The sequence below is a fragment of the Crocuta crocuta genome, unplaced genomic scaffold, assembly GCF_008692635.1.
Source record: "Crocuta crocuta isolate KB4526 unplaced genomic scaffold, BGI_CrCroc_1.0 scaffold3, whole genome shotgun sequence".
NCBI classification, from domain to species: Eukaryota; Metazoa; Chordata; class Mammalia; order Carnivora; family Hyaenidae; genus Crocuta; species Crocuta crocuta.
Genome location: NW_027529934.1, coordinates 6,030,232 through 6,042,726, shown reverse-complemented (window position 1 = coordinate 6,042,726; position 12,495 = coordinate 6,030,232). Strand labels below are relative to the sequence as shown.

Here is a 12,495-nt window from a genome sequence, read left to right as displayed (position 1 = left end):
CACTTCTGACCATCTGTACCTCTGCCTCCCTGGTTCAGGCCTTCGTCACGCCTTGCCCACAACTAACGGCTCTCCTGGCTTCAGCCCTTCCCCCACACAATAGCCATGGTGGTCCATCTACTCCCCTGTTCCGCACCTTCCGGTGGCTCCCCCTGGCTCAGGGTAAGGGCTGGCGTCCCTTCACTGGCCTCCAAGACCCTCCACGACTACCCAGCCTCCTGCCCTATCACTCGCCTGCTCACTCGCCCGGCCACCTTGGCTCCTCGGGCTTCCTCAGCTTGGAATGCTCTTTCCCCAGATACTTACATGGCTCACATCTGCATTTCCTCCAGGTCACCGCTCAAATGTCACCCTCTCCAGGGGCATTCCTTGACCTCCCCCATGCCCCATCCAGCACCTCCTTCCATATCTCCACTGGACGCACCTCCCAGTTCTTGCTCGTTCACCGGATCTCTCCACACCAGCAGGTGCTGGACCTGCCTTGTTCACCGCCGAGCCCAGTGCCTCCAGCACTACCGGCCCAGGATGCGTGTTTGGCCCATGCCCGTGGTGTGCATTAATCCCCATCCCCCATTTGTACATGAGGAAGTGAGTTCAGAGAGGGTAGGATTGTGCTAGAGACCACATAGCCAGAACGGTGCAGCTGGGCTTTGAACCCAGTGCTCTTCCTTACTTGGCCATCAGGGGGCAGCCGGGGAGGGGTTAGCCCAGGCCCGCGCCAGCGACCGCGTGTGGGGGCTGCCACGGCCCAGTGCACTGGCCTGAGGAAACAAAATACTGCATAACTTAATTTTATGCTTTAATTGCTCAGTGGTGATTTACTGCAGGCTGTATATTTTTTTCCCAGCTGACACTTCCCTACATGTATTTCTTTTATCTATCACCACTCTTGACAGGTAAGTTGCTGATATTTACTGTTACTGTATGTACCAATATTCCCAACATATATCACCACCACAGCCATGTCATGGGCACATACAGTTCTGCCCCAGAGCGGCCAGCCTTCTCCAGACATAGACAGGGGCCATATTTGGAGAGGGCCTGACCCCAGGAAACGTTAGAACCTTGGGGAGTGGGAACACAGCACCCCCACAACATGTGCTCACACGTACACCTCCCAGACCCACTGGAACTGCCCCCGCAGTGCTTTATTTTTTAAATGTTATTTATTTTGAGAAGGAGCAGAGAGAGAGGATCCCAAGCAGACTCCATGCTGTCAGAGAAAAGTCTGACGCAGGGCTTGAACTCACGGACCGCAAGATCAAGACCTGAGCCAAAGTCAGACACTTAACTACACAGCCCCCCAGGTGCCCTGGGGGGATTTAATATAATGCTTTTCTTCATAAGGAACATTCAATGTTATTCTGAGATGGATGCTACTAGAAAAGCTTTAGAGCCAGGGACCCGTTCCTACCCCCTCATTTAACACAGAAAAAACTGGGGCCCAGAGAAGGGTAGTAACTTGTCCAAGATCACACAGCTCAGTTAGTGGCAGAGAAGGGGCTAGAGTCCAACTTCCCCTTTCCCTCAGCTCTGGCCCCCTTCACCCGTTCCCAGCTGGGGGTGGATTTGCTTCCCAGGAGATAATGGGACATTGGATTCAGATCCCACCTTCCTCTACAAAAGTCCAGCCCACCTCCCTTAGTTTTGGCAAGCACGCATCTGGCACATAGTAGGCAGGCAGTTTCACATGAGCTCTCTCATTTAACCTGCACACCAGCCCTCCCCCATAGGTGTCACCACTCCCTTTTCCCTAATGGGGACAGGCTGGGAGCTGTCACGGCTCAACTACACTCCCCCTGCTTCCCACTCCTACCTCCTGGCACCTAACCTGCTTACTCCGGGCTAATTCCTCTCTGCCCAGGCGTTCACTCTGCTGTCCCCAAGCTGCCCTGTGCAGAGGAGCCACCTGGGATGTCTGCTTACCACCAGAGGAGCCACCCGACTCCTGACTCCAGGCCCAGCAAGGCCCCTACTCCCTAACCCCCTCCCCCCCCGCTGTGTTCTCAGCCCCCTGTGGCACCCGCAGGTCGCTTGTTGATTCTCGAGTCCCTCAAGACCTGAGGACCCATTCTCAGTGGTGGAGTGGCAGGGCCATTCAGGAACGGAGGTCCCATCCAGCTCCTCCCACCAGACCGACCTGCTGCGCGGACACATTGCTCAGGCCACAGAACCCAGCTCTCGCTCACCCGTGGCTTCTCCTCAAGTGGGGCTTCCAGGGCCACGGAGCCAGAGCCACGGGCCAGCCACTGGCTCTCGCGGGACCCTCCTGCGGGACCTGGGCCAGAGAGCCAGCAGGAAGCGAGGTGGAGCCGGGTCACAGCTGCCAGGTGCTGGGCTGGGGGCTTCGGGGGGCCTGGCAGGAAGAAGCTTCCGGGGCTGCACGGAGGGGAGCTGACCGGGGCTGAGAGAGGGCAGAGGCAGCGAGGACAGAAAGAGCTGGGAGCCCCTGACTGAATGCCTGGGGTGGAGGTGAAGGAGAGGGAAGGTGGCTGAGCCCCAGTGAGGAGGAGACGGGGGCTGCCACTCATGGGCCGGTGTCTTTTTCTGGGATAAAGAGTCTGCTCCACACGTCCCCCCCAGATCCCTCTTTGCTTGGGGACCTGTTTCCACAGCTCTGATGCCATCCCACTCCCAGGCTGACTTGCAACCACTTGGCTCCAAACGGATTCCCCAGGGCCGAGAAGTCTCTGAGCTGCAGGCCCCACAGGTATCAGGAGGCCTTCGCCCCAGGCTGGGCTCTGGGAGGCCGGGCTCTGGGAGGCCAGGCAGGCGCAGCTGAACCTGGGCCTCTGGGGCCGGCAGACAATCCTTGGACTCATCACGGCCTGATATACGGCCTCGGGTCCCCGGGGAAGCTGCTCCGCTAAGTAATTGCTTCTGCCTTGATTACAGGCCTTCGCAAATGACTGCGGGCCTGGTCCCACCAGTGTGTTTGAATCTTACAAATGTCCACATGCACAGACACTATCTGGACCATCTGATCGTTACCTTAAAAGGTTTAATTTGCTTAGCGAGGGAATTAGACTATAAACTATTCAGAAATTATGGAAAGTCACACGTCAAAGAGTCCCTCCCCCTGTGGGTCCCTTAAGCACATTTTGCTTGAGTGCATGTGTGTGCGTGTGTGTGTACACGTGCACACGTCCACGCGCATGGAGGGGAAGGCTAGCAGGTGTGTAGTTGCCAGAAATAACACTGGCTCACAAGGACCTGGACCCAGACTGGACCAGCTATCAACCCCAGAACTGAGGTGGCCTCTTCCTCAGAGTAAAAGCTGCCTGGAGGCGGCCACACAAGCACAGGCTGGTCCCTCCTGCCCGAGCCAGGCACCCCACTCTGGGAAGAGAAGGCTGAGGGCTGCAGTCACCGCCACAGAACTCTGGACCACACGGGGAGGGATGCTGTCCCCTGGGGAGGGCTTGTGGTGGCGCCTCACCCGCCCCCCACGGCCAGGCAGACAGCTGTTGCAATCACCCGACCTGCCCCTGGACACAGGCAGGTGGACACAAGTCCCGCCCCAGGACCCCTGTCTTGTCTGCAGCCTTTTGTAGCCTCTGACCCCACGAACCTCCTTCTCTCTCCTTTTCTCCTCCCTCCATGCATCCACCATCAGGTCCTTAATAAGAATAACCCCGAATAGTGACGACAACTAAGCACTCCCTAAGTCTTACTGCATCCTCACGGTAACCCAGAAAAACGGAGATGTTTATTCCCATCCCTTTTGGAGGCGGGACGGTGAGGCTCAGAGATCGAACGCCCCCGAGGCTGGATTCAGACCCCAAGCCGGGCCGCTCTGTGAAGTCCACCTCGCAGAGAGGCTGGCCGGGCCCTTGCCCATATTACCTGATTTCCGGCAGGCATCTGCCCAGCAGAGGGGTGGAGGCCCTGGTCACCAGAGTGACCGGGCCAAGGTCACTAGTGAAGACCAGGCTGGAGCCAGCAAAACCGCCCTGCGTCCCCGCCAAACGCAGGGCGTGCTGCAGCTGAAACAGGCTGTTCTGAACTGCGGGGATAAATCAGCATCTCCCGGGCTCCCAAGGACGCAGCTTACCTGCCCTTGGCCGGCAGCCTCGCTGACGGCCTGGAGATTGACTGGCTGGGGGAGGGGGCGCCGGCAGGAATGGAAGCGCCTGGCCAAGCGCACACAGCTCCCCGGATGAGCCGTGAAGCGGCCTTCTATCCCACCAGGCCCTCAGAAATGACCATCGCTGCCCGCCCTGCAGGTGAAGGCCTCAGGGGGCAGGGAGACACCCCCGGCGATGCAAGAAACTTAGACAGGAAGCCCCTGGAGTGGCGGTCACTCTCAGAACACCTACTCCTCCTCTCCCCCAACTCCCCTGGGGCCGGCATGCAGGTGTGAGCACAAAGCCCTGGTGGCCAGGGACACAATGGCCTGGAATGTTCTCGAAAGCTATGCTTTACCTAAATGCTGCTCTCTCTTGGGCTCTAGCGTGTTTGTTTTCATAGTGTCATAATTGCTGGTTTGTTTCCTAAATCTTCATGTAAATCCCCACAGCATCTTCAGCCTGTGGTTTATTCCCAGCACACCGCAGTGTCCCCTCTGAGCTCTGCTGGGCTACCCTCACCTCCATGTGACGTTAAACATCACCGCAACAGGAAGGGCTCAAAGCTGAGGGCTGGGGGCGGGGAGGAGGGAGGCCTAGAGACGCCAGCCCAGGCCCAGTCCCAAGGGCGGGCTCTGACAGCCTGGCCCTTCAGGGCTGCAGGTCAAGTGGTCACACGTCGTCGTCATCGGGGTCAGAAACCCAGAGACCCTGATGAAGACATGGTCTCCGAGCTATTTCCTTCCCATTTCACAACAACTCTGTGCATTACAATGAGCATCTTCTACAGATAAGCCAGCGAGGTTCAGAAAGGCCCAGTCACTTGTTTGCTGGCAAACAGCTGGCACAAGACAGCACAGGAATTCAACTGAGCACCGTCTGGGTTCATCAAACCACTCTGTTCATAAAATAACTCCCTTTTGTGAAACCCTCCTGGGTCCCAGCCCTTCTGAAGCAGGCACCATTAGCATTCCCATTTTTGGGGAAGAGGACACTGGAGTTCAGAGATGTTAAGGAACTTGCCAAAGGGGACCCAGTGCTTGAACCAGTTCCTGGAGCAGAAAACCTGTGCTGTTCACTGCGCTTCAGAGTAAGGGAGCTTCCAGGCCCCTGCCTGGACCCAGTCAGCGATGAGGAGGGGACCCAGAAGCTCTTCTCCCAGACTCCTGCCCTCCCCAGGCCTTGGTCTCTCTGTAAGGAGATGCGGGACCCGAGACACGGGGGACACGCAGTCCAGAAAGCACTTGCTTAGCAAATGCAGCACACAAAGTTGTTGGCTCCTCAGCTTGTGATTCATTTGTAACAGCCTTGGAACCACTTCGTTAGTCGACTCCGTGCCTCTCCTGTCTCAGGCTTTTATTTCCTGTGGAGAAAGGCAGCCAAGGACCCAAGAGGCAAAAATGACAACAACAGCAAAGATCAGCCGATGTTACTGAGCAAGACAGAAGTCAACAGCCCCAAGAGAAAAATGCAACAACCACAGAGTACAACCTTCCAACAATACTTCTTTCTGTGTGCACACATCAACATCGCCCTCTGCTGCCAGCCACCAGCATTACCACGTCTCGCGGGCCGAAGGCCGGTGGAAGGCTGACCCGGTCCCACTTCTGGGGTATCACAATGCCTGCAGCAAGGTACTCCTCACCGGACAGTCTTGATTGGGACGACTTTGCACAGAACAAAGGATACCCCTTGGAGTGATGCAAAGCAGTGGCCTTTCCCCTTGTTATGGGCAAAGAGATTTAAAATACTGATCCTGAAAATTAGAACCACAATGCTCATCAGGGAGGTCAATGCCCCTCTGAGCAGGGCTATGGGGCAGGGATCTGCAAAGGGCAGTGATTTTTCTTTCCTTTTTTTTCTTCAAGGAGGGTAGAGTAGGGGCGCCTGGATGGCTTAGTCGGTTAAGCGTCCGACTTTCGCTTAGGTCATGATCTCGCGGTTCGTGGGTTTGAGCCCCATGTCGGGCTCTGTGCTGACTGCCAGCTCGGAGCCTGGAGCCTGTTTCAGTCTGTGACTCCCTCTCTCTTTGACCCTCCCCTGCTCACGCTGTCTCCCTCTCTCTCTCTCCTAGAAATAAATTTTGAAAAACATAAAAAAATTAAAAAAAAAAAAAAAGGAGGGTAGAGTAGAGGGTCTCCATGGCTCTGACCAGGCATCTTCCAAATCCCACAGCTGAGAGCATACTGAGATCTGACAGGTGAATTCAAGTGCATGGCGCCACCCTTCCCGCTCACGAGGCTGCCGGAAGTGACTCTGGCAGCCTGTGTGGGACAAGGGAGGAACTCAGGGCTCCAGGGACTGCCCTGCCCCTCCCCCCCTCATATTCTCTCTGCTCCCAGGTACCCTGTGCGCCATCTGAAGGCAGGTGCCTGGTGATGCTTCATGAACTGTAATGAGGAGGGGACCGCCGGCTCTGCAGCCACGTTACAGCCTGAGCCCCAAGTGGGCAGTGGGTTTCAAGATCCCCGGGGGCGGGGAGTGAAGCCAGTCTGACCCTGGAGGACTGACTCCCTCCGTGTCCTCACCTAGGACTGTGACCTGTTATACCAAACTGCACCTGTGGCTGTGCCTTCCTGCCCCAAACAGCCCCAGTCCCGAAGGGGTCTGTGAATCCAAGTGTCCTCCCTGGGGGCCTTCAGACAGGCCCAATCTTCAGTCTCCATTATCAGCGGGAGGATCACCTCAGCCTTAAACTTCTCTCCACACAGGATGCCTGCGTGGTTCAGTCGGTTAAGCATCTGATGCTTGATTTTGGCTCAGATCATGACCTCACAGTTCATGGGGCTCGGCACTGACAGTGTGGAGCCTGCTTGGGATTCTCTCTCTTTCCCCCTCTCTCTCTCTCTACCCCTCCCTCACTCACATGTGCTCTCTTTCTCAAAATAAATAAATAAGACTTTAAAAAATTTTAATGTTTATTTATTTTTGAGAAAGAGAGAGACATAGTGTCAGCAGGGAAAGGAGAGAGTGAGAAGGGAGACACAGAATCTGAAGCAGGCTCCAGGCTCCGAGCCGTCAGCACAGAGCCCCACACAGGGCTCGAACTCATGAACTGTGAGATCATGACCTGAGCCAGAATGATCTGTGAGATCATGACCTGAGCCAAAGTTGATCACTTAACCGACTGAGCCACGCAGGAGCCCTGAATAAATAAAACTTAAAAAAAAATTCTCCCCACACAGCAGTTTATCACAGAATGAATGCCCAGGACTCAGCACTGAACCCATGGCCGCTCCCCTACTTCACAAGAGGATCCAGCCCTGAGGGTGGGTCACTTTAGAAGCAGGGCAATCCTGTGGAACAAGGACAGCAACTGTGACTGAACCATGGGCCTCCAGGACCCACAGGACATCACGTGAGGGACAGAAGAAAATGGCCACCAAATATGCCATAAATTCGCCATCTGACCAAACCCAGTGATGGCCTGTGGGCAAGGCCAGGCGCTAATGCCGGGGACAGAAAAATAATAAATACCTAATAAGCCTTTCCTGAGGCCAACAGGAAAGATCAAACAGGTGCAGGAAGAGTGAGCCAAACGAGGCATCTCAGGGTGCCCACCTGCTGGAGAGCTGGACACAGCCATGGAAGGATGGGGAGACCTGGAGAGGACAGACATCATCCCTGGAGCATAAAATAGCCTGGGTCAGGGCCTGCCTGGGAGAGGGGGCACCCTGCTGGGGGCACTGGAGCCCCAAGAGAGTGATGAGGTAGGACTAGAAGGGAGGCAGGGTACAGGGTGGAAGGCTTTGATAGCACAATGCGTCTGGAATATTCTGCGGGCAGAGGGGGCCATGCCGAAGGAGCTGGGGGTCGGGGTCAGCGGTGAGGCTGGATGCTGGTCTGGCGGGGGTGAGGGGGAGGCGATGGGCTAGCGGAGGGGGGAGGTGAGCTACGAGGTTACTGCTGAACAACGCCCTGGAAGGGTCCAAATGAGGGCCATTGCATGGGGAGGCCGCAGAGGCAAGATGTCGGGCACAGGTCTGGGCCAGTAACTGTCATTGTTGTTTCTGGTCATGGGCTTATGACTCAGAGGCCTGTGCTCTTCCTCCCCTAGCCTGCGCCCCAGCCCCTTCTGGGTCTAAAGGGACCCTCTTTCCCTATCACTACTTCTCCCAAACCCAAACTTGAGCTGCTACCACTTCCCTTTCCCAAACCTAGAGCCAGCCAGTCAAGGTCAAGATCCAAACCCCTGTCAGGGGCTCAAAGGAGCTTCTCTGGTGACAGAGGACAGTGACATGATCCTAATGGGTGTTGCCTGCACCTCAGCCAGTGGTCTAACTCGGGGACATCGCAGCACCTACCCTGTTCCCAGCTGGGCAAGAAGGCCATGCCCCTGGGGCACCGGCGTGGCTCAGTCTGTTAAGCGTCCGACATCAGCTCAGGTCATGATCTCATGGTCCATGGATTCAAGCCCCACGTCAGGGCCCTGTGTGGACAGCTCAGAGCCTGGAGCTGCTTCCGATTCTGCGTCTCCCTCTCTCTGACCCTCCCCGACTCATGCTCTATCGCTCTCTCTCAAAAATGAATAGACATTAAAAAAAAAAAAGGCCACGCCCCTGAGGCTTCCCAGAGGTACAGGGACAACCGGGAAAGTGGTGCACAGACCCAGGAGCAGGGACAGAGGACCCAGCCCCAAGGCCAGGCCCCTCCTGCTGCGACCCCTTGCCCCTCCTCGCTTACACATTAACCTTCACAGGCGCACGCAGGCACACAACGTTCGTGCACATGGACACACGCGCAATGAGATCCACCCCACGCAGGGCCTGTGTGAGCTGCCGCTGGGCTTGGCCAGGGCGTCACTGATAAATGAATAACTAGTAATGCCTGGTGCCCGCTGGGAAAGGATGTAGGCGGAGGGACCAGAACTGTAAATGCCAGAATGAAGGAAACACAGCAAGGGGCAGAGGTGAGACAGCAAAAGGAAGACTGGGAGAACGGGGAGCACAGAAAAGACCTAGAGCGAGAGCCAGAGGCCCGGCCCTGAGTCGGAACCATCAAGAACTTTCTGGATGTGCCTGTGTGCCTACTGCCCCCGCCCTCAGGCAGCATCCAGGCACAGACAGCAACATGCACGCACGTGTGAGCACATGCATGCTCACACACACACCAAGGGGGAGAGAGAGCGGTGCATCTTTGACCAAAGTGGTGGAGAGTGTTGCCTTCTGAGCACAAGCCTTGGAGGAAGCCTCAGTAGAAACCAAGGTCACCTTTAATGTGCTTTTGGGCTCCTACTGGGCTAACGAAATTTGAGAATCCTCAGAAATTCAAATCACCTGTTCCCTGAGGTTCAGCTTTGGGAGGACTGGGGAGACACGTTTTCTGGATCCAGGACTGGCATTTGTCCCCATCGCCCCTCCCTCTGTGCAGAAAACACAAACCCGGAAGGAGGCACGCCACCCCTCTGAGGCTTACGCACTTGTGCCAAGTGTTTCCAGGCTTGGACGAGCGCCCCAGCAGTCCCGGCCCCCTCGCGCACCCCCATGGGCCACCCACGCTGGGTTTCGCGTCACCCGCGGACACCTGCCTTCTCCTCCTGCTGGCCTTGCTGTCGCCAGCTGGTCCAGGTGAACTGAGGCACCAGCCTGAGTGCCTCGGGTAATAGCTTCCGGGAGAGAAGCCCCAGACGAAACGCCACAGAATATAAATCCTAGAAAGTCTCCTCTCTGTGACCAGCAGGACTTTTTTTCTGAGGGCTCCAACCCCGGAAGGAATTGAGGACAGTCTTAAAGGCTAACACTCAGGTGTCAGGTACTGTCCTGTGGACTTTATACATACTGACCCATTCAAAGGTATTATCACTGGCCCCATTTTAGAGATAAGCAACGTGAGGCAGAGAGAAGTTAGGTAAGTGGCCCAACAGCACACAGCTAATAAGTGATTCAAACCCTGTCAGGGTCTGGGCTCTTAACCATCGCATCAAACTGCCTCTTCATCATGTTTTCGTTGAAAGTGAGGACACTAACAGAGCCTGGCTTGACCCCAGCCAGGAGCAACTCTCCCAAGCCTCTGGGGCCCTGAAGCAGCCGCAGAGACTCCTCTAGATTGGGGGTGTGAACCTCAAAGCAGCCACCCTCAAAGTGGCAGGAATGATACAGCCAAGCGGCCCGAGAAACCAACACCAACTCACCAAGACTCGTCAGCCCCCCTGCAGAAGTTTGGCTGGAGCCCTCTGTCGGCTCTCCTTCCCCACACCCCCACCCCAGCCTCTCAAGGGGGAGAGACAGACAGAGCAGGGCAAGGGTGGGAGGCTGCACCCTGGGCTCCTNCCTGCAGAAGTTTGGCTGGAGCCCTCTGTCGGCTCTCCTTCCCCACACCCCCACCCCAGCCTCTCAAGGGGGAGAGGCAGACAGAGCAGGGCAAGGGAGGGAGGCTGCACCCTGGGCTCCCGCTTACTTGAAGAAGTCTTCCTTGCAGTAGACGCTCCCGGCCCTGGAGAAGCACCTGTCCGCCAGCTGCATCTGGCAGTCTGCACACTTGAGGCAAGAGCTGTGCCAGTGTCTGTCCAGGACCTTCAGGATGAACTTGTCCAGGATGTGCTGGTTGCAGCCGGCACACTGAGGGATCTCTGTGGGCAGAGGAGAGACAGGCAGAGTGAGCCTTCCACACAGCGCTGCTAAGCGGACCAGATCCTGTGTGGATGCCTTCTGCTCGTCACGACTCCTTTCCCACTAGAGGGAAAGGACAGAACCCAACCGCTTGGGGCCGTCACGAATGATTGTGCAGGTTGTACACCACACAGAGGTCGCTGGTCAAGGAGGCACATGGGAACTGAAATCCAACCTGCCCTGTGTTTCCCATTAGGAGGTGGGATCTTCCAGGGGCCAGAATGGTGTTTCTTTTGCAGCTCCGTCTCCCAGCCACCTAGCACAGTGCCTGGCACGCACGAGTAGCTCCACAGATACATATCGCTGTATAAATATTTGATCAAATCCTTTCTAAGAAGCTGACCTCAACACAGGTCACCTGCTTCTCCTGTGCACTCCAAAATACCAACAAAAGTAGGAAAACCAAGTCTCTCAGGAATCCTACGTGTTTCTTGATTCATATCATGTTTGTTGATGTGATATGATTTTAAAGTGTTAACGTAAGGGAATTGGCCTCAAAGCACAGGGGACAAAGTGTGAACACATCTAGGTAGAAAGAAAGCTCTCTCAAGTTCTAAGTCATTTGTATCTCAGACCTGTAGACAGCCTATGGGGACACTCACTACATGACACCACTTGTGTCAGACACACAAATGTCAGTGTTGGGCACACTAACCCCAAAACCAGCCTGCTCCCCTTTATGGCCTCAGCAGCTACCAGCATTTGTCTGAAAAACCCACTAGCGGCCTTGCCCTTTGACCCCATTCTCAGACCAAAACGCCCCATGGAAACTACAAGAACCACAGTGAGACAGAGATGCAGGGGTCTGAATATTTGCTACCCGCCCAGGGCATGTGGTATTCTTTTCTATCTCCGAAGTTTTCCTCTTTGACAAAGAAAATGTTCACCCAACCAGCTACCAAGTTACTTACCGAACAGTTCTGATGTGCCCAGCAAGGTACTAAGCACATGACAGCAACAGGAATTTCTACCAAATAAGGGGGGATGGGTAGGACACAGGTTGGGACCACGGGTTCTTGAGCCAGCCTCCTGGGTTTGAATCCTGGCTCTGCTTTTTAGCGGGCAAATCACTTGGCCTCTCCCTGCCCAGTTCTCTCATCTGTAACAAGGGTGGGGGAGGGGGAGGTGATGAAGACAGAAGTCCCTGGTAGGAGGGTTGTGAAGGGTAAGTGAATCAATACCATAGGACAAGGCCAGTATCCAGTAGGTGCTCAATAAAGGTTTGCTGCTATTAGGAGACAATCGCAGTAAGAGTGTTCCATGTGGCGCTGCTGCGGCTGTGGGGAAGGAACGTTAGGGACCCACGTTCATGGGCTTGATCTTATTGATCAAGGATCTGCACAGCTGTCCCCAGGCTCCTGTGGAGGCTCATTTGTGCCCACAAGACAGGCAGCCGCGCCAAGGCGGGGAAGGGGGGTGATGCCTGTCTGTCTGCAGGTAGTGCTCCTCCGGCTACAACTACACCCCTACCTCTCTCGGGGACCATCTGGACTGACGTCCCTGGAGCAGCAGGGAAGAGGTCTGAGAGCAAGGGGCCTTAGCAGCGTAGACATCTGGATAAGCAGAAGGGAGACTCTGAGGGGCGAGGGCTGCATACCCCGGGACTCCCGCGGTGTGACAAGGCCAGCCTGCGGGGGTGGGGGAGGGGGACAACTCGTGTAAAGGGGCTCCTAAACAGCCCGGGGCGCGGGTTCTCCTGCCTGCGCGTTCGCACTTGGAGCCGCGCAGCCGCCAAGCCAGGGCTGCAGGAAGGCGGTGTGGAGCCGCGTTGCTCTGGCACCATTTTTCACGCGACCGGAGAGAAGGCCGAAGCTCCCTCC

At 56.0% G+C, this 12,495-nt stretch overlaps 1 protein-coding gene across 1 annotated transcript in view; it reads right to left on the bottom strand.

Moving 5' to 3' along the window:
• The window catches only part of LHX4 (LIM homeobox 4), a 43,108-nt gene that overhangs the window by 16,099 nt on the left and 14,514 nt on the right, over positions 1–12,495 (bottom strand). Inside the window, exon 2 of the mRNA XM_077763113.1 lies at positions 10,464–10,635. Coding sequence (XP_077619239.1) covers positions 10,464–10,635 — 172 coding nt within the window. The remainder of the gene's footprint in view (positions 1–10,463; positions 10,636–12,495) is intronic.